The 18,087-nt window shown below is 62.9% G+C and overlaps 1 protein-coding gene across 9 annotated transcripts in view; it reads left to right on the forward strand.

Moving 5' to 3' along the window:
• The window catches only part of LOC308658900 (proline-rich protein 5), a 114,606-nt gene that overhangs the window by 33,808 nt on the left and 62,711 nt on the right, over nucleotides 1-18,087 (forward strand). For 5 of the 9 annotated variants that reach the window (XM_081311833.1, XM_081311836.1, XM_081311835.1 and 2 more), the window contains 6 exons: nucleotides 2,021-2,069; nucleotides 3,476-3,533; nucleotides 7,074-7,165; nucleotides 7,488-7,628; nucleotides 8,946-9,081; nucleotides 10,383-12,642. The exons of 2 other annotated variants lie outside the window; for them this stretch is intronic. In XM_081311833.1, coding sequence (XP_081167959.1) covers nucleotides 2,021-2,069; nucleotides 3,476-3,533; nucleotides 7,074-7,165; nucleotides 7,488-7,628; nucleotides 8,946-9,081; nucleotides 10,383-10,849 — 943 coding nt within the window. In that variant the 3' untranslated portion in view covers nucleotides 10,850-12,642. Of the gene's footprint in view, nucleotides 1-2,020; nucleotides 2,070-3,475; nucleotides 3,534-7,073; nucleotides 7,166-7,487; nucleotides 7,629-8,945; nucleotides 9,082-10,382; nucleotides 12,643-18,087 lie in introns of those variants that run through there. 2 more of the 9 variants (XM_081311828.1, XM_081311830.1) reach the window with 2 other exon arrangements.

Consider the following 18,087-nt stretch of genomic DNA (forward strand, 5'->3'; position numbering starts at 1 on the left):
GAGCTCCTACTGTTAGTTCTAAATGTATCGAGGAACAAGAAAAATCCCAGCAACTAGGAAGGCCGAGGCAGGAGGATCCCAAGTTCAAGGGCAGCCTCAGCAATCTAGGCCCTGCCTTAAAAAATAAAAAGGGCTGGAGATACAGCTCGGTGGCAGAGCACCCCTGGGTTCAATCCCCAGCCCCCAAAGTAAAAGTGGATATTTGTTTAGGACAATGTAATAGAGCATTAGGAATGCTGAGTATTTTATTTCTTGGTTATAAAAACAGGACCACAGGACTTACCAAGCTGGGTGTGGTCACATGCCTCTGGAGGCTGAGACAGGAGGATTGAGGTTTGAGGCAGTCTGGGCAACTCAGCAAGACCCTGTCTCAAAGTTTTTAAAATAATTTAAATGAAAAATGTTCTCAGTGTAGTTGGAGCGGCCATCCCCACCCAGCACCGTCCCCCTCGCTGACAGACCATCCCTACTGCCGGTGACTCAGTGCACGGGCTTTGACCTGACCGTGGTGCGAAAGCCACAGGCGACCCTGCCCTTCACAGGGAACGTGGGGTCAGCACGTGCACAGCGCGAGCTGCTCCACGCTTGGTTTGAAGCGGGCTTTGTGCAGGTTTCGCTCGGCTGTGGCTGAGGGGAGTTCCCTGCATGCCTGGGTGGGCCAGGATGCGGGTGGTGGGTGAGTGTGCTTCCACCGCGCCCTCAACTGGCGATGAGTCTGGGGAACTTTACCCCCACCCCCTGAGGCGGGAACCTCGGGCCTGCCGCACCTTCTTGGCTGACCCTCTTTCTCTTGCCCGTTTTGTAAACACCACCTGGGTTCACCACAGGCAGCTGAGTGGACAGCCCAGCTGCACGCTTCACTGTCTGGGCTCCAGCTGGATGCTGGAGGCTCAGGGACCAATCAGTGACTCTGAAAGAAGTGACATTGCTGGTCACTGATCATGAGGTGCATCTGTCATCTGCATGTGATTGGTGCCTGGGAACTGGCGGAGCCGCTGTGCTTTATGTAGTTGCTCAGCTAATGCCAAGGGAACGGAAACTTGGACTGAGCTGTTGGGACTGGCGGCAGCTAAGCCCTGGTTACTGGAACTCACGTGTCAGCACCGTGCGGAATGGGGCCTGGGATTCAGAACCGGCTTACTTTGTTTATTTGTTTATTTTTGGTGCTGGAGATGGAGCCCACGCCGCTCTTCCACGAAGCCCCTGCCCTGTTTACTTTGAGACAGGGTTCTGCTAATCGCCCATGGCTGCCTGGAACTTGCGGTCCTCTTGCCTCGGCCTCCTGCGTCACTGGGATTCCTGGCGGGTGCCACTGTGCCCAGCTCAGGATTGGTCTAAAAGTCTCTTTAAAGCAGCTTTTTAAATTGCGGTTTCTGATCAGTTTGGCTCAGAACATAAAAGACTGTTGGTGAGGATGAGCTGGTGCCCGTGTTCTCAGCCTGTGGTGGGTGCAGTGACGTCATTCAGACCCTGGAGGCGTTCGGTGGGAGTGAAAGACGAGTGTCAGATCCTAATGCTGCCGTGTGCAGTGTGGCCTTGGACCAGACACTTGACCTCTCTGAGCTTCTGCCTCTCCTGCAAAAAGGGGACCCCGGTCAGCGCCTGCCGTGGGTCCCTGAAGACTGAGCAAGCTGCTCTGGAGTAAAGGAGAAGATGCTCGGGAGATGCAGGCTGTCAGCTCCGGGGCCTGGGCAGTGCGGAGGGCCCCGAGACAGGTGGTGGGGGTCCAGCCCTGCCACGTGTCTGCTTGAGGCAGCTAGGAAGATGGGTCCTCGATGTCCTGGGGACCCTGCAGCGCCCCTCTGTGAGGCTGCTCGGGCGGCGTGCTTGATGCACAGGGGTCCCGGGAGCCTGGAACACGCAGCAGGCCCAGGCCTGCCGAGCTGGCGGCCCACGCGCCCACCCCCATGCTGTGAGCTGCAGGTCGGTCTCCTGCTGCCCAGGTGGCCTCGGCCCCTGGTCCCCCTCTCTGGTCCCCGTGTGGTCTCCTGCTCACCCTCGTCTGCCCTCCCGCCCACAGGCAGCTGCTGAAGACGGAGCTCGGGCCCTTCTTCACGGAGTACCTGCAGGTGGGTGGCACTTGCTGGCCAGGGAGGACGGGGTCACCTGCTGTTGCTGGGTGTGGCTCCGGCTGCACCGCAGCCTGCGAGGGGAGTGCACAGACTTGCTTCGCGTGGCTTGGTGTCCCCGTCTAGCCAGTGTGGGGTGGGGTGGTGCTTAAGAAAGACGCAGGTGAGTCGTAGTGATGTCCCTGGCACCAAGAGGACTTGGTGCTGGTGATTGTCCACCCCCACCCAGCGACCAGTGCAGGACCCCAGATGTGGTATTTGGGCCACCTGGGCAGCCCCAGCCCCTCGGCTCGGGGACTGGAGCGGGTGTGAGCAGGCCTGAGGCCTCTCCCAGCCTCTGCCCCCATGTGGCTGGCCAGCCGCAGGCCCGAGCCCTCAGGAGCCAGGGGCTCGAGAGGTGGCTGCACTGACCCCAGGAGGGCCAAGGGCATCGCACGGTGCTCTGAGCTCAGCCAGGTGGTGTGGGTGCCCAGGGCCCCTCCAGGCCCCCACACAGGCCCGGCAAGGCACCAGCCCAGGACGGGGACAGGCAGTGGTCCCGCTCACGGGGTCTTAGGGCTTTTTAAAGTTATCACGTGGCAGCCTCACGGGGATTGTCCCGGGCCACCCCTCGCTGTTCACGGAGACGAGCACAGATCCAGGGGTGCTGGCGTGTCGGCAGAGTCCTGCTGACGTCACCACGAGGTAGAGCCATCTCCCGGCCTCAGGAGCAGTGGCCCAGCCCAGCCCCCGTCCCTGCGCCCCCCGGCCCCCAGTCCCTGCGCCCCCCGGCCCCCCGGCCCTGCGCCCTCCAGTCCTCCGTCCCTGTGCCCTCCAGCCTCCTGGCCCTGTGCCCTCCAGCCCCCCGGCCCTGCGCCCTCCAGCCCCCCGGCCCTGCACCTGCCTCTTCTGCACAGGTCACATCCGTGCAGGGGGCCATGGGTGCTCTCTGGCCGCTTCCCATTCACATCCTGGTTTTGAAATCCTCTCTATCCCCATGAGCCGTGCTCCGCCTCCTTCTGGGGACACCGCTGCTCCTCGTAGGGACGCAAGCGGCATCATGGGTGGGCTGGGCCGTCCCCGCCTCAGCTCTGGGAAGGTGCATAGAGATCTCGCTCTTGGCTGAGCCACCTGCCTTGTGCCTGGGTCCCCCGTGTGTGGCCAGGAGCCAGGCATCAGGAAGGGGTGCGCGGGGGCCTGCCCAGCCCAGCCCAGGAGGCTCCAGGTCAGCCCGCGTGTTGGAGAGTGTCCCTGCCGCCACCTCCTGCCTCGTGACAGCCTGAGGTTCAGGCTCTGCCTGGGGGGTGGGGGGCCCGGGGCAGTCGCTGCCCCTGAGGCCCAGCTGCTTGTTGGTGGCCTGTGAGGTCTCGTGGGCCTGGTCTCCCCAGGGCACACCGCGACAGTGACGATCCTCTGCTTGCTTCCAGAACCAGCTGCTGACTCAGGGCATGGTGATCCTCCGGGACAAGATCCGCTTCTACGAGGGTGAGTGGTGGCCCCTCAGCAAGGACCTACCTACCTGCGGCTGGCCTGCTGGGACCATGGGACAGTGGCCTGGCCCGTGTGCACGCCAGGGTCATGACCTGCTGGGCTCTGCCTGGTCCCCAGGGCTCTGGGCTAGAGGAGTCGTGCTCTGGTCAGAGGGCTTGGAGGACAGTGGCCCCAGGCAGCAGACCTCAGGGAGAGCGTCCCTCCCTCACACCCGCAGCTAGGAGGACCTGGCTGCCAGGGAAGGCCCTGCCTTTCCTCGCTGCCCTCGGGGACTTGCTGCCGGGTAGAGCCTGTCCTGGGGACTTGGCGGCTGGAGGGGAGCTGGCTCAGACAGAAGCTGAAGGGCCAGGGCCAGGGCCAGGAGCTGCAGGTGGTCAGATGAGCTTTCTCAAAGCTCATTCCCACCTCGTGGAGACTTCAGGTCCTTGTTCCCAAATGGGGACAGTGCCGTGGTGGTAGGCTGTCTGTGGCCACACTGCAGAGAGGGGTGGTGACAGTCCCAGTGGCCTCTCTTTCTGGCCTGGCAGGAGGCTGTGGCCTTGACCTCTGGCATCCAAGGGCCTCAGGCAGTAGCCCAGGTGCCAGCGCCCTTCGGCAGGTGTGGCATGGGGCAGGGCAGCGGCGGGAAGAGCCCCCTGCAGAGTCCTGCTCGCCCGGGTGCTGCTCAGGCTCCGGGGCTTGTGGAGCACCTGCGACACCAGTCTCCGCTGCTCTGCCAGGTGCGCCCCGCACACCTGCCAGCCCAGCAGACTCGCAGCTCAGCCCTGGCCACTGGGGGTCGGGCGGCTTCCTGAGCAGGCAGCGTCTGTGGGCTGAGCTGGGAGCACGGGGCAAGCCCATCCGGGGCAGCCAGGGCACCTCAGAGAAGGGAGGCTCCGTGTGGCCTGGTGGAGCTTGGTCCCCACCTCCGGTGTCCTCCAGGCCTCCCAGCGGGCACTTGGTGGCTGACGGAATTGACAGGCAGCCTAGGAGGCCGTGTCCAACCTCCCTGGGCACCGGGGACAGCAGCAAGTTCTGGGCTGGGAGTCACCACCTGGCTGTCAGCCCCCAGGTCCCACAGGCGCACCGCGTCCTGCCCAGTCGGGGTGCTCCCTCTAGCGCTGTAGGTGGACCAGCTCCCCAGGGCTCCTCCTGGTGCTCCCTGCAGGTCAGCCCTGGAGGTCTCTGGGGACCTGGAGGTGGAGGGATGCAGGGCCTGCCCTGCAGGGACTCACAGCTGGGGACAGAGACGCGGAAAGTTGGTGGGGTCCAGTGTGGTGGACGTAAGGGGGAGGTGGCCTGGGGAAGGAAGGTCGCTGTCCTTTGGCCGGGCTGCACGGAGCGGTCGGCCTCTAAGGGCCAGGCCCCAGCTGGGCTGTGCAGGAGGAAGCCGGCAGGGACGGGGCAGCCCTTCTCTGGCCTCCAGCAGGCCCTGGACGCCAGCCAAGCAGGGCCTTCCTGGACAAGGAAAGAGGAGAGGTGGAGGCCGAGGGCTGCTTCCCCGGATGGGAGGTGGCCAAGGCCCAGGCTGTCCAGCAGGAGCCCCGGGAGGCCTTGTGCCCACAGTGCGCCACCAGCAGCCCCGCATCCTTGTCCGTGCTCCTGGGCTCTGGCCACACCCCGCCAGGCGTCCCTGTCCCTGCGTCCTGCTGCTCTCTGGTCACTGCCCTCTGGCCTTCATCATCCCTGTGGTCTCCAGGGTGTGGCTGGGAGCCCTGAGCTGGACCGGCCAGGTTCACTCCTGTCCCTGGGCTGCACGATGGCTCTCAGCACCCTTGAGCTGAGAAAGGACCTACCCGGGTGACAGCCCTCATGGAGCCTGGCTGCCCCTGGGCCCAACAGCCCTCCCTGCACTGCTGACCCCGGGTCCTGGGGTCATGCCAGAGCAGACGCCCAGCTGCCTGTCCCCGCGACCCCATGGGGTGTTCTTCAGCCCGCTGCACAGAGGGCACCCCTGAGGGCTGCTGAGGAGCTTCCTGGGCCACACAGCAAGGCGCAGAGCAGCCCCTGACCGCCCCACAGCCCCCAGGTGCCCCACTCAGCAGCAGCCCCAGTGGGATCCTGGCCCAGGACAAGGCTCCCCTCCCGGGCTGTCAGCCTGCGGCCTGGCCGGGGCCTGGGTTCTGTGTTTTACAACATCTGCTTTCCGCAGCGTTTCCGCCCCGTGGGCTGGAGAATGGCCTGAGCTCAGCGGAACACTGGCCTGGCCGGCGCCCAGGGCTGCCCCACGGCCAGCCCCGGGGACTGAGCGGCCTTTCTTCCTGCATGACACAGGGAACTGAGGGACTTTGTGTGTGGGCAGAGCTCTGCTGCGGAGCAGGCATCCGCCCATCCCGGCCTCCCTGCTGGCCGCCTGGCCCTGGCAGCCAGGTACAGGCCACCCAGGAGGTGAGAGCTGGCCTCCCAGAGAGCAGCGGGCAGCCACACGGGAGGCAGGGCCTGCTCACGGGGCTGCCCCTGGTGCCCTGCACCTACCCGGTCCTGGGGGCTTGGGGTGAGGGTGCAGGGCCCCAGGAAAGTAAGGCGAGCCGGACGAAGGCCCTTGGCTGGCCACCGCGTTCCCATGGAAACCCAGAGCTGGGCCGCCTGGCAGTGTGGCCTGGGAGGCAGGCTGGCCACGTTCAGGGGCTCGCCCCCCTTCACTTAGACCCAAACACAGAGTCCCTCCAAGCGGCAGGGGCAGGGGACACATGCTGGGGCCTGCTCCTTCCTGCACCCCACAGCCCGGGGCCCAGCTGTCTGCTGACTCCAGACCCAGAGCCAGCTTGGGGCACCTCAGCTGCCCTGTTCCTGGAGAGCCACCCACCCGCTGGACAGTGCCAGTCTGCCCCAGGCCAGCAAAATGCCCACAGAGCTTGCGGGAATGCCTGCTCACACACACCTGCTTTGGGTGTTCATGTACCAAGAACGCCCCCTTCTTTGGCAGCTACCCCCTGAACCTGGCGTGGATGTCACCTCCTCAGGAGCCCTCCCTGCTGACCTGGGCACGCTCCCCCTGGTGAAGTGGGCTTTCTGGCTTCACAAGCAGACGGGCAGCGTGGCCAGGCCCTGCGGGGAGACCTGACACTGCAGCCCAAGTCACTGACCATTAATGTCCAGTGTCTTTTGCAGCCCAGGTCTCTGCCCAACCTTGTCCAGTGTCTTCTGGGCCCAGCTCCCTGCCATTAATGGGTCCTGATGTCCAGCATCGGGCCTGGCTTGGGCACGCGTTCGGCTGGCAGGAGGACGACTCCTCACCCGCCTGGCAGGGTCTTGCGGGGGTGGGGAGACTGAGCTGCAGCTCCTGCAGGCACACCTGTGTGGCGGGCACAGGACTGGCTGCCTGGCACTGGACTGTGTGCTGAGCGCCTGGGCTTAGTCTCATGGGGTCCCACTGGCTCTGGCCTGTCGTGCTCCTGTTTTGTAGGTGGCAGCCTGGGCACAGAGGGCAGGCAATGTCACCTGGGCAGGCACCTCTAGGGCTTGGCTTGGGCCCTCGGCTCCTCGCGCTGGGTGGGCAGAATGATCCACTGGCGTCTGTCCGGGGCAGGCAGTGACAGCTCCTTGTGCCCACAGGACAGAAGCTGCTGGACTCCCTGGCAGAGACCTGGGACTTCTTCTTCAGTGACGTGCTGCCCACGCTGCAGGCCATCTTCTACCCAGTGCAGGTGCCCTGCCACGTGGGACAGGGTGGTAACGCGCTCCTGCCCTGGCCTTCCTGCGCTTCTCGGGACCGGCCTGTGAGAGGCAGATCAGGAGGACCCTCCGAGCCCTGCAGAGCTGAGCAGCAGGCACCTGGCCCCGAGTGCAGGACTGTCCCTGCCAGGGGAGCTGGGAGGGCCCTGGGCTCTGTGGGAGGGGTCATCTGGGAGGACAGGAGGTACAGGGGCCCTGAGGGTCAGTGGCCCGTTCCCGTGTCCTGACCCGTAACCCGGGGTGGGCTGGGTGGAGCCCTCTTGGCGGCAGATGGGTGCAGCGCCCTGTCCGCAGGGCAAGGAGCCCTCGGTGCGCCAGCTGGCCCTTCTGCTGTTCCGGAACACCATCACTCTCAGCGTGAAGCTGGAGGACGCACTGGCCCGTGCCCATGCCCGTGTGCCGCCTGCCATTGTACAGATGCTGCTGGTGCTGCAGGTGGGTGGCGGGGCCGCAGCCGGGCCACTGGGTGGGGCCTGGTGGGCACAGGCCGTGGGAGCACCAGAGGCGGAGCTGAAGGCCAGGGTTCCGGACCCGTGACTAGGGAGAGGGAATCTGTGAGGGAGGGACAGACGAGGCCAGGAGAGGCTGCAGGTGCCCAGGAGGGAGTGGGCCAGGGCTGTCCTCCTGGGCGGACGCTGTGCTTACCTCCTGTGCTGGGGGCCCACACACGGGCAGGGACCTCAGTGTCCTTCCGTTGGAGCTCACCAGCCAGCACGGCCTGGCCCGCAGCAGGGAAGGACCCTGTCCAGAGGGCGGCGCCGGGCAGCTGGGTGCCTCGTGCACCCTGGCGCTCCCCACGGCCTGCCATCACCACGGGAGGCAGCAGGCACTGCCAGCCCACCTTACAGGCAGGGAAAGAGCCTTGCCCGCAAGCCTGACCTCACGCTGGTCTTGGGCTGCCAACCCCTGCTCCTTGTTCTCAATCCCCCGGGCGCATGGAGTCCCTTTAAAGTTAGGGTCTGTCGGTCGGCCTGGGGGCAGGGGCTGGAAGGTGAGGTTGGTAGGGTCGAGAGTGGCCCTGGGCCGGAGGCCTGAGGTTGTCCTGGCTGCCGAGCTGGATGCCCACCATGAGTGGCGCTTTTAGCTGTCAGGCTGGGAGGTCCCAGGACCTCTCTGGGCCTATTCCTCGTCTCTGTGATGGGAAAAGGGGTCAGGCCCCACAGGGAGAGTAGGAGGGCCACTTTCTGTGGTGCTGGGAGCAGCAGCAGCACAGGGCTGGGCTGTAGATGCCCCAGGGAACTCCAGGGAGGGAGGCGGCCATGGCCTGGGCGGCGCTGCCCCTGGTGGCTGCCACACCTCCTGCAGCCCTCAGATGGTCCCCACCTCCCCCAGGGCCACCCCTCCCACAGGCCTCTGCCTTGCCCCGCCTGCTACCTCTCCTCTCACCTTGTCCTAGTCTCTTGCTGAACTTGTCACTGGCCTGGTCTTGGTCCCCAACTGAACCTGGCCCCTGCTGTTTCCAGCCTGAGGTGGATCTGAGGTCAGAGCTGCTGGCCAGCATGTGTGGAGGGCCTCTGCTGTGTGTCCCTGAGCCCCCAGGATCACAGCTTCCCTGGGGCCCCAGGGATGGGGTCTGAGTGTGTCCGCTCGCTGCCTGTGCCGGGGCAGCAGGGCCCACAGGACGGGAAGCAGAACGGTGTGAACCCGCAGGACGTCCCCCGCCACCCTCCGCAGGCAGAGGCTGGGTCATCGTCCCCACATGGGCATCACGGGCTCACTGCCTGTTCCTGTGTGACCTTCACGCTCTTGCAGGGGGTGCACGAGCCCAGGGGCGTCACGGACGATTACCTGCGTCTGGAGGCGCTGATCCAGAAGGTGGTGTCACCGTACCTGGGCACCTGTGGCCTCTTCTCCAGCGAGGGCCCCTCCTCCCACTCCTGTATCCTGGGTAGGGGTCACCTGGGCCCTGGGCTGGGGCTGGGGTGACCACTGCCCCCGTTCTCCTGTGGACAGACAGGAAGTCCAGGGCCACAGCCCTGCTGGCCCTGCCGTGTGGGACGGGGACACACAGAGACCCGGGGGTGGGAGTGGCACCAGGCAGGGGCAGGGATCCCCGCAGAACCCCAGGGCCCACCCACGTTGTCTTGGGATGGGAGGCCGCCAGGCGTCAGCCCAGAGCACGTGCCTGGAGCTGGGCGAGCCCTGGGCAGGTATTTGGTGGGGGGGAGGGGAGCTGGGGCCACTTGACGGGCAGCAGGAGCCGGCCACCGGCCACCGTGCTGCCCTGTTCCTTTCAGTCCATGGCCCGGCCCCACCCTCATGGGCTCTGGTCCAGCGGGAAAGGGAGACCAGTGAGTCCCCACAGAGACTCCGGGCTGACAGGTGGCAAGTGTCCTGGGCCGAGGGGACAGTAGTGGTACAAGGGCCACTTAGGATTCCCCTCACATCTGGAATGGCAGCCCCATGCCCATGGCCAGCTGCATCTCACTCAGGCAGAGACAGAACTAGGCACTGCTGGGGTGGGGCCTGGACAGGGGGACCCCAGCCCCGCTGAGGAGGGTCCTTCAGCCTCCGTGTCCAGGCAAGGCCCCGGACCACTCAGCCCTGCACCTGGTGGTCACGAGGGGACGGCAGGATGAGACCTGCCCTCCCCTGCCCACCTTGTGCACAGAAGGCCAAGTTGTCCCCCTTTGCCCTTGCCCCATCCAGTCTGCACACAGTGGTCTGCAGCGGCCATCTGTGACAGGCTTTCCCCAGCTGCAAACAGCCTGACCCCCTGGCAGGGCCTTTGTCACAGCTCCAGCCACCCTGTGACGGCGTGCGCTTGTCCTCCCCTGCCCCGGCATGCCAGCCTCGGGTGGGTGGGAGCCAGGTGGCCCAGGAATGCACTGGCACCTAAGATTCTAGACTTGGACGGTGGCGAGGCCAAGGCCCAAGGTCACTGTCTGGCAGGTTCTTGACACCGTCACAGTCCAGGTGAAGGCCTGAAGCTGGGCAGCTTGCTTGAAGTGCTGCTGACCTCCCAGGCTGAGGCTGGGAACCCTGGTGTCCCACTGCGGGTGAAGTCCCACACCCCTCCTGGCACGGGGGACTGAGGGAGCGTGGCCGGAGCCCACGTGGCCCTTCCTGCAGGGTTAGTGCTGGGCAGGCAGCGTCTGCCCAGCAGAAGGGCCCTAGAGCACGTGGGGTCCAGGTGCTGGGGGCAAAGGCCAGGGGCCACTAGGCCTGAAACCCTGTGTCTCCCTCCAGAGAAGCGCCTGCTGCGCTCCCGCTCCGGGGACGTCCTGGCCAAGAACCCTGTGGTGCGCTCCAAGAGCTACAACACGCCGCTGCTGAACCCTGTGGCCGAGCACGAGGCGGAGGGTGCGGCGGCCGCCGGCCCGGGCATCCGCAGGCACTCGGTGTCGGAGATGACGTCCTGCCCCGAGCCCCAGGGCTTTGCTGGCTCCCCTGGCCAGGGCCCCACGGGCACCTTCAGGGCCTCCCCGTCGCCCCACTTGGGGCCCTGTGCCAGCAGACTGTATCCCCCGGCCCAGCCACCGGCGCAGGGCCCTGCCCGCAGCTCCCCACCCTCCTCCAGCCCTGAGACCCTGGTGGACCAGACGCTGGAGTCCGCGGACTCCGACTCTGAAGGCATTTTCATTGACTTTGGCCGGGGTGGCGGCTCAGGGGTGTCCGGCTTCGAGGGGGCGGGGGGCCGGCAGAGCGTGGTGTGAGGCCAGCGCTGCGTGGCCGCGGGACCTGAGAGACTTTCCGCCCCAGCCTCACTAGCCCCTTTCGACCTTGTCACTGCCTCAGTCACTTTATCCCCCGGTCTGCGGGAAAGCCTTCCTGCCGCTCTGCCAGGTCCACTGGGGCGTCCCAGTGGGCGCCACCCAGGTGCCCAGCCGGCCTTGCCCAGGGAGGACACGGTGGCTGCCCCGCCCACCGAGAATGTGAATCTGGTGCAGCGGAAGCCCTGAGTGCCAGGGTGCAGCAGACCCACCCTGCCCACGCTGGGGCCACCGCCAGGCCCCCTGGGTGGCTGCCGGACAGGGAGGGGAGGAATAAACTTGTCTGCCCACTCTGCTCCTCTCTGCCCCCTCTCCCCCCCAGGCTCCTGGTCCTCAGCCCTCCCCTTCTGCAGGGCACTCCTGGCCTGTGGCCCCATCCATCCAGTTCCGGTCTCTGTCCATCGTGATGGACAGCCCGGGACAGGCCTGGAGCTGCTGAAGCCTGGGAGGAGGTCCGGGCAGCTCCTCTCCGTCCCCCCTGGCTGAGCATGGGGTGGCCTGCTGAAGGCCGCCTGGCCTGGGAGGGACTAGCTGTCCCTGCCCCACCGTCCCAGCAGGTTTCCCTCAAGGCCTCAGGTGGCCAGGTCTCCCTGCTGGCAGAAGCTGGGAAGGGGCCACTCCTGCCCCGAGGGAGAGCTGGGGGTGGTGCAGGGCCTGGCGGGGCAGAGTCACTCCGAGTGGGCCTCTCTGGGCCCCTATCGAGGGCCAGAGGTTGGTGGGGGCCGTTCTGCACCTCGTCCACCCTGGTACCCTTCAGAGCTCCCGGGAGTGACTTTCTGCTGTGGGTGGGGAGGGAATGGCCTCTGAGTGGGTGAGGGACAGCCCAGGGCAGGGTAGCCAAGTGGTGGGACAGGAGGTGCCCAGGTCACAGGGTAGGGCGGGCCACCTATGAGATGCTGGAACATCTCGTAGAAACCCTGGTCCCCTGGCCCAGGGTGGGGCTGCTGGGGCTCTCCAGACTCCTGGCCCAGGTGGCCTCCACGTTGTCATCAGTGACAGGGGCACGTGCTGACCCCAGGGCTCTGGGAGCAGGTGCAGTGGGGCCACAGGCCTAACCCTGAGGAGCTCTCAGCCCAGCCGAGGTCCCCAGCTAAGCCCCATCACCCTGTCCCCCACCCAGCCTGGGGTCCCCAGTCTCTGATCCCTACGCCAGGTGCCCATGTCCCCAAGTCCTCTCTTCAGTGTGCCACACTGAGTTTCAGAGACAGAAGGGGCATCACAGGACGGAGGCTCAGATCTGAGGGGTCTCCACAGGCAGGAAGGAGAGCCCCCGAGCCCAGCAGCAGCACCTGCACCCCTCGCTGTGGTCCCCTCTGGCCTTGGAAGAGACTGGAGCTAGGTGGGGCGTGGGGGTCCCGGCCACCCACCACAGTCCGTCTCCAGCCCCGGGAGGCACCTCTGTCCCTCTCCCACCGTGTCCCAGCCCTGGGAGGTCCCTGACGTCCAGGGCTTGCCGAGGAGTGGAATGGCGCGTGGGCTGGTGCCGGGAGCTCATGAGCGTCACCTGGGCGCGGCCAGCGGGCCGTTTGCTCTGCCTCTCAGGACAGGGTCCCAGGAACTCCTCCTGTGTCCTCTGTGGTGTGGGTGCTGCTGGGGTCTCGGGATCCCCTGCCCCACCTCATTTCCGCCACGTGCTGGGGGTCCCCATGAGCAGCCCTGGGATGCCACCAGCCACCCTGTAGCCTTGGGGACAGATGCACCAAAAGTTGTCTAAAATGAAAAGTCCTGCTGAGAGCCACATCAACAGCGCGTGCGGTCCCCGGGGACGCCCCTTCCCACAGCAGGGGGCTGCGCTCCTGTGGGCCGCCCCTTCCGCCTTCCACCCCCTTTCGGCTTCCTTCAGTGAAGGCCCATCTCCACCCAGGGCAGGGCTTCGAGACAGGACTGGGGACTCAGCCCACTGCACTTGGGGTGGTGGCCTTCTAGGCCCACCCTGAGAGCTGGAGGAGGGTCATCATGGAGACCAGTAACCCACCCAGGTCACACGGGCCTTGTCCACAGTGTGGCAGGGGCCGCTGTGGGGGTCACTTAGGGAGCCAGGAGGGCCTTGCCTACAAGCCCCCTTCTGAGAGTGGACATCGGCTCCGAGTGCGTGGGGATGGGGAGAGCCTGTGAGAAATGTCCACCAGAAACCCCAAAGAGCAAGTTCAGGAGCGGAGGCCATCTGTGACTTCCCATTCAACCCTGAAAGTCATGTCTGACTTCTGATTAAGGGACACCGGCACAGAGGTGCACGCTTGCGATCCCAGCCCTCGGGAGGCTCAGGCTGGAAGGTCACAAGTTCAAGGCCAGCCTCAGCAACTCTGCAACACCCTGTCTAAAAACAGAATGTAAAGTGGGCTGTGGGTGTATGTTGCTCGGTGGGTAAGCACCCTGGATTCCGTGGAAGGGAGGGGGGACAGATTCTGGGAGTGCACCCAAAGGAATTGAAGCAAGGCCCAGAGGTGTTTACATCCGGGTTCATAGCATCCTTCTAGAGTCAAAGGCAGAGAACCCCGTGCCCATCGACAGCTGAGTGGGTAAACAGAAGGTGGTATGTCCATACAATGGAATATTATTTAGTCTGAAAAAGGAAGGAAATTCTGATTATACTAAAATTGGATGAGTCTTCAGGACATTATACTAAGTAAAATGAGCCAATCACAACCACATGATACCGTGTGATTCCACTATATGAAGTACCAAGAGGAGTCGGAGTCATAGAGACCCAGTAGCAGTGGTTACTGGGGAGGGGATTAGAGTTTCAGTTTTGCAAGATGAAATTCTGGAGATTGCTTGGCCATTGAGCCACATCTGCAGATAGGATCTTGCTAAGTTGCTTAGAGCCTCACTGACTTGCCAAGGCTGGCCTCAAACTTGTGATCCTCCTGCCTCAGCCTCCCCAGTTGCTGGGATTCCAGGTGTGCACCACTGCACTCAACAACCATGTGAACGTATTTAACACCACAGAACTGTACCTATCAGGAGGGGACAGGGCCTCGCTGTACTGCCTGGGCTGGTCTCCACCTCCTGGGCTCAAGCCAGCCTCCCAAGTAGCTGGGGCTAACATGTGGGCCACCTGCTGAGCCTGAGCAGTAGACTTAAGATGGTCAGAGTGGTGAATTTCGTGTGGCGTACACTTCATCACAAATTCTTTTTTAAAAACATGGGAGGGAGGGGAGAGAGCCTTCCTCCCTGGCGATTCTCCAGGGCTGCTTCCCTGCTGGGCTCTGGGCTGCCCCAACCCCGTGGCCCTCTGCTGCAGGGGCCCAGCACTCCAGCCTGTGCAGTGGCCCCGGGCAGTGCCCTAGAGGCCATGAGAAGGGCGAGGCTGCCAGGCACCCACTGGAGATGGGCCACCAACAATGGCCCCTGCCGTCTACTGGCACCTCCTACAGAGGCCTGTGCTTCCCAGGACCCTTGGGGTGGGGAGGGGGGATGTGACCAGCGAGTTCTGGGTGGAAGGGACATGGGGCCCTGGAGCCAGAGCATTATCTGTGGACAGAGCCCTTCCTGGGCTCCTTCCCTCTGTGGGTCTGGGGACTGGCACGCTCCAGTGCACCGGTGTGGCTGGCAGCCCTGAGGGGGTGCTCGTCACCGCGGCATCACCTGGCCAGACCCCGCCACACCTCCTCTTTCCCGGGCTCTAGAGGCCGGTGGTCCTTGGATGAGGAGGCCAGTGTGGGGCGTGGTCTTCTGTGTGCTGTGCACGTCGCACACCCCCACGGGACGGGGCCACCAGCATGATTCCGAGTTGGTCGCTGTGTGAGCCTGAGGAGGTCACCATCTCAGTTCGACCCTCCATAACAGGGACCTTTCCAGATGCCAAATTCTGGGCCGGGGAGATGGCCTTGCCCTTCCACGTGCCATGGACTGTCAGAGCCCGAGGATGGGCTCTGCACAGATGGCGAGGCGCACAGCAGACCTGTGCTCCCTGGGTTCTGTGGCTCAGCAGTGGACTGAGGGTGTCCCCGGGAGGCCCGCTGGGTGACCGCTGGTGCAGAGCTGCCCGCCAGCCGTGAGACCTAAGTGGTCTGCAGGAGTGTCGCCCGCCCTTCCCCTCACAGGACACTCCCAGCTGTGTGGGTGGAGGGGACAGCAGGTGGCATGACGTGGAGCTGGGACCAGGCAACCCGCTGGGGCAGAGGAGGAGGCGGATGGTGGGAGCCCCTGGCGCTCCCCACAGGTGCAGCTTCCAGGGACAGCAGCCACCCCAGGGGGAGTGTCCCATAAGACAGGTGCCCTGCTGCACTGGGGTGCCCCCACTGCCCAGGAGCCTCGCCAAGGGTGCCTTCATGGGCGGCACCAGACCCACAGCAGCCACCGGCCACAGTGTCCAGGGTCCTTGGCCTGCATCCTGTGGCCTCCCACCGCCCAAGCTGGGCATTCCAGCCTGAGGCATGCCAGGGCGTCCCCTCTCAGGGTGGACACCACAGTGGTGGAGCCAGCCACTGCCTGGGTCCTGGTGGCCAAGGGGGTGGTTGAACCTGTTGTCTCCCACCTTAGGACAGTGAAATTGGTAAGGAGGGGAATTCTAGTGACACAAGGGCATCTGAAAGGTGGCACCACCAATGCCCAACCCTAACGGTGAAGGGGCGTTGAGAGCAGGGCTTGCTCAGCTGCCCATCACTGGGTGCCAGTCCCAGTGTCTCAGGAGGCTGAGGCAGAAGGATCGCAAGTTCAAACCAGCCTCAGCAAAAACAAGGCACCAAGCAACTCAATGAGACTCTTGTCTCTAAATAAAATGCAAAATAGGGCTGGGGGTGTGGCTCAGTGGTCGAGTGTCCCCCCCCCACACAAAGGAATTCAGTCATCAGGCCCAAGGGTCCCAGAAATCCAGTGGAGAAACACACACACACACACACACCCCTCTGCTGTCAGCTCTAGAATAAAGGGTCCGGGGGTTGGGTCTGAGCTTGGCCACCCAGCCGTGAAGCCAGCCCTGAACACACGGTCCCCGTGTCCTGGCACACGGAGGAGAGGGCTGGAAGTCGGTCGTGATCTCCTTTCGGTCAAGCTGGCTGCCACCCACGCATCACCTGGGAAATGTCGGTTCCGTGGTTTAATAAGGTCAGGACAGGCCAAGAGTCCGTGGGAGCCGCTGGCCGGGCGAGCTATTTGGGGGAAAATACACGGGTTGCCAGGACCTTGGAGGCGGCCTGTCTTTCCTGTCTCACACTCTTCACCCCCAGCGCTTGTCAGTGTGGAGTTTGCTGCTGGGGGAACCAACTCCGACTTCACAGACATTTGTAAGAGCAAATTTAATAAAGCTGGGAATGATGCTGCTCAGATGCAATTCTTCCTTTTTGCATTATTATTCTTTCTTTTCTATTGCAAAGCATTTGAAATGCCAGGAGTTATTGTTATAGCAACAAAGGAAATGACTGACTGGTTGATGACTGATGAGAGGCGCTGGGGGACCCAAGGAAGGCTCTAAGGCAGCCTGGGCTGACTCCTTTACTGTTTCTCTTTCCTTTTCTTGTGAATGGCGGCCACGCCTGCATTCCTGGCCCCACAATCGCTCTGCATCATTGCTTTATTGCATGTATGTTCATATCACGAAGCTAGGGTTGTGGAATTTGTATGAGATTTTTCACAAAACACAGATGCAAGGAGGGAGGTGGCCTAACATCTCTTAATGTCATGAAATTAAACCGCCAGCCGAGACTGACTGGGTGCCGGAGGGGGTTTCTCTTATTTTTGTCCAAAGTTGACTTTTAAAACACAAAACCTGAAAATCGTCTTTCTTCCCCAAAGGACCAATCTGACCGTAGTGATTCTTAAAATTGATGTTCACAGGACTGGGGTGCAGCTCAGCGGAGAGCACCTGCCAAGCAGGCCCAGGCCAGGGTTGGAGCCCCAGCACCTCAAAAAAAAAAGGGTTTTGAATCAAGAGAGGAAAAGAGGAATCAGCACAGAACACTGAATGAAATGCTTCTCTGGGATAAGACATCTCGGTTTCCTTGTCATGTTTTGAGAGGAACAAATGTGCCACCTCGCTGGAGCTCAGACCCCCTTGCTAATCAGACGTCACTGCTGAGCACAATGGCGCACACCTGTCACCCCAGCAGCTGGGGAGGGGACTGTAAATCCAGCAATTTAATAAGGCCCTCGGTGATCTAGCAGTTTTGGGAACAGCAGGTGAGGATGGTGAGGACGGAAGAATAATTCTATAAAATGGTCCCTGGGCTCGCCCCACAGGCTTTCTTTTCCAGGAAGCAATTTACGGGCAGCCCTGCCTGGCCTAAGAGGACAGGATAGGTCACATTCCTCAGCAAACTGCCTGTTGGCTGAGAGAAACGCAGGCCCCAAATGGTGTGGGTAAGAGAAACCCTACTTGGGCGACTTCCTTTGGGACCAGATCCTGAAACTCTGGGAGATAAGATAACCCTTCTTCCTGACCATGAAGTCTGTAAGAACGGACGGTTAAGAACCCAGGTCGAGGGGCCGGGGATGTGGCTCAAGCGGTAGCGCGCTCGCCTGGCATGCGTGCGGCCCGGGTTCGATCCTCAGCACCACATACCAACACAGATGTTGTGTCCGCCGAAAACTAAAAATAAATATTAAAAAAAAAAAATTCTCTCTCACTCTCTCTAAAAAAAAAAAAAAAGAACCCAGGTTGAGGGGCCGGGGCTCAGCGGCAGAGCGCTGCCTGGCACGCTGGAGGCGCTGGGCTCGACCCTCAGCTCCACACACAAATAAATACCTAAATAAAGGAGAAAGGAAATAGGGGCCAAGGGGACCTAAAGTTGCCGTGACAGTGGGGACTTGAAAGTGTTATGTCACCTGTTGTCAGTCAAAACTCAAGAGGGAAGGACTCTCTGGAACCTTCTCTGGGATCCCCAATAAAACGGGGGTTCAGGAGAGGCACCTTGTCCCTCCCCTCTCTGAGAGGACCTGCTCTGTGCCTGGAGAGTGTCCCCTTTCCCTTTTCCTGCCCCTTCAATGCACTCCTGCCTGTTACTTGGAGCGACACCTCTGACATCTTTCTGACATGGTCGCAAGAATCGGAGCTTAAGGGGGGTCTTCAAGGTGCCCCCGTTTCTTGAAGGGTCCCAGCTTCGAAACAGCAGGACCCTGTCTCAAAATAAAACAAAAAAGTGGGGGAGGGCTGGGGACGTGGCTCTGTGGTTAAATGCCCCTGGGTTCAATCCCTGGTCCAAAAAAGAAAAAACCAGAATCAGCCGCCACCGCGCTTCCCT

Source organism: Spermophilus citellus (assembly GCF_964194105.1).
Source record: "Spermophilus citellus genome assembly, chromosome: 10".
In the NCBI taxonomy this organism is placed as follows: domain Eukaryota; kingdom Metazoa; phylum Chordata; class Mammalia; order Rodentia; family Sciuridae; genus Spermophilus; species Spermophilus citellus.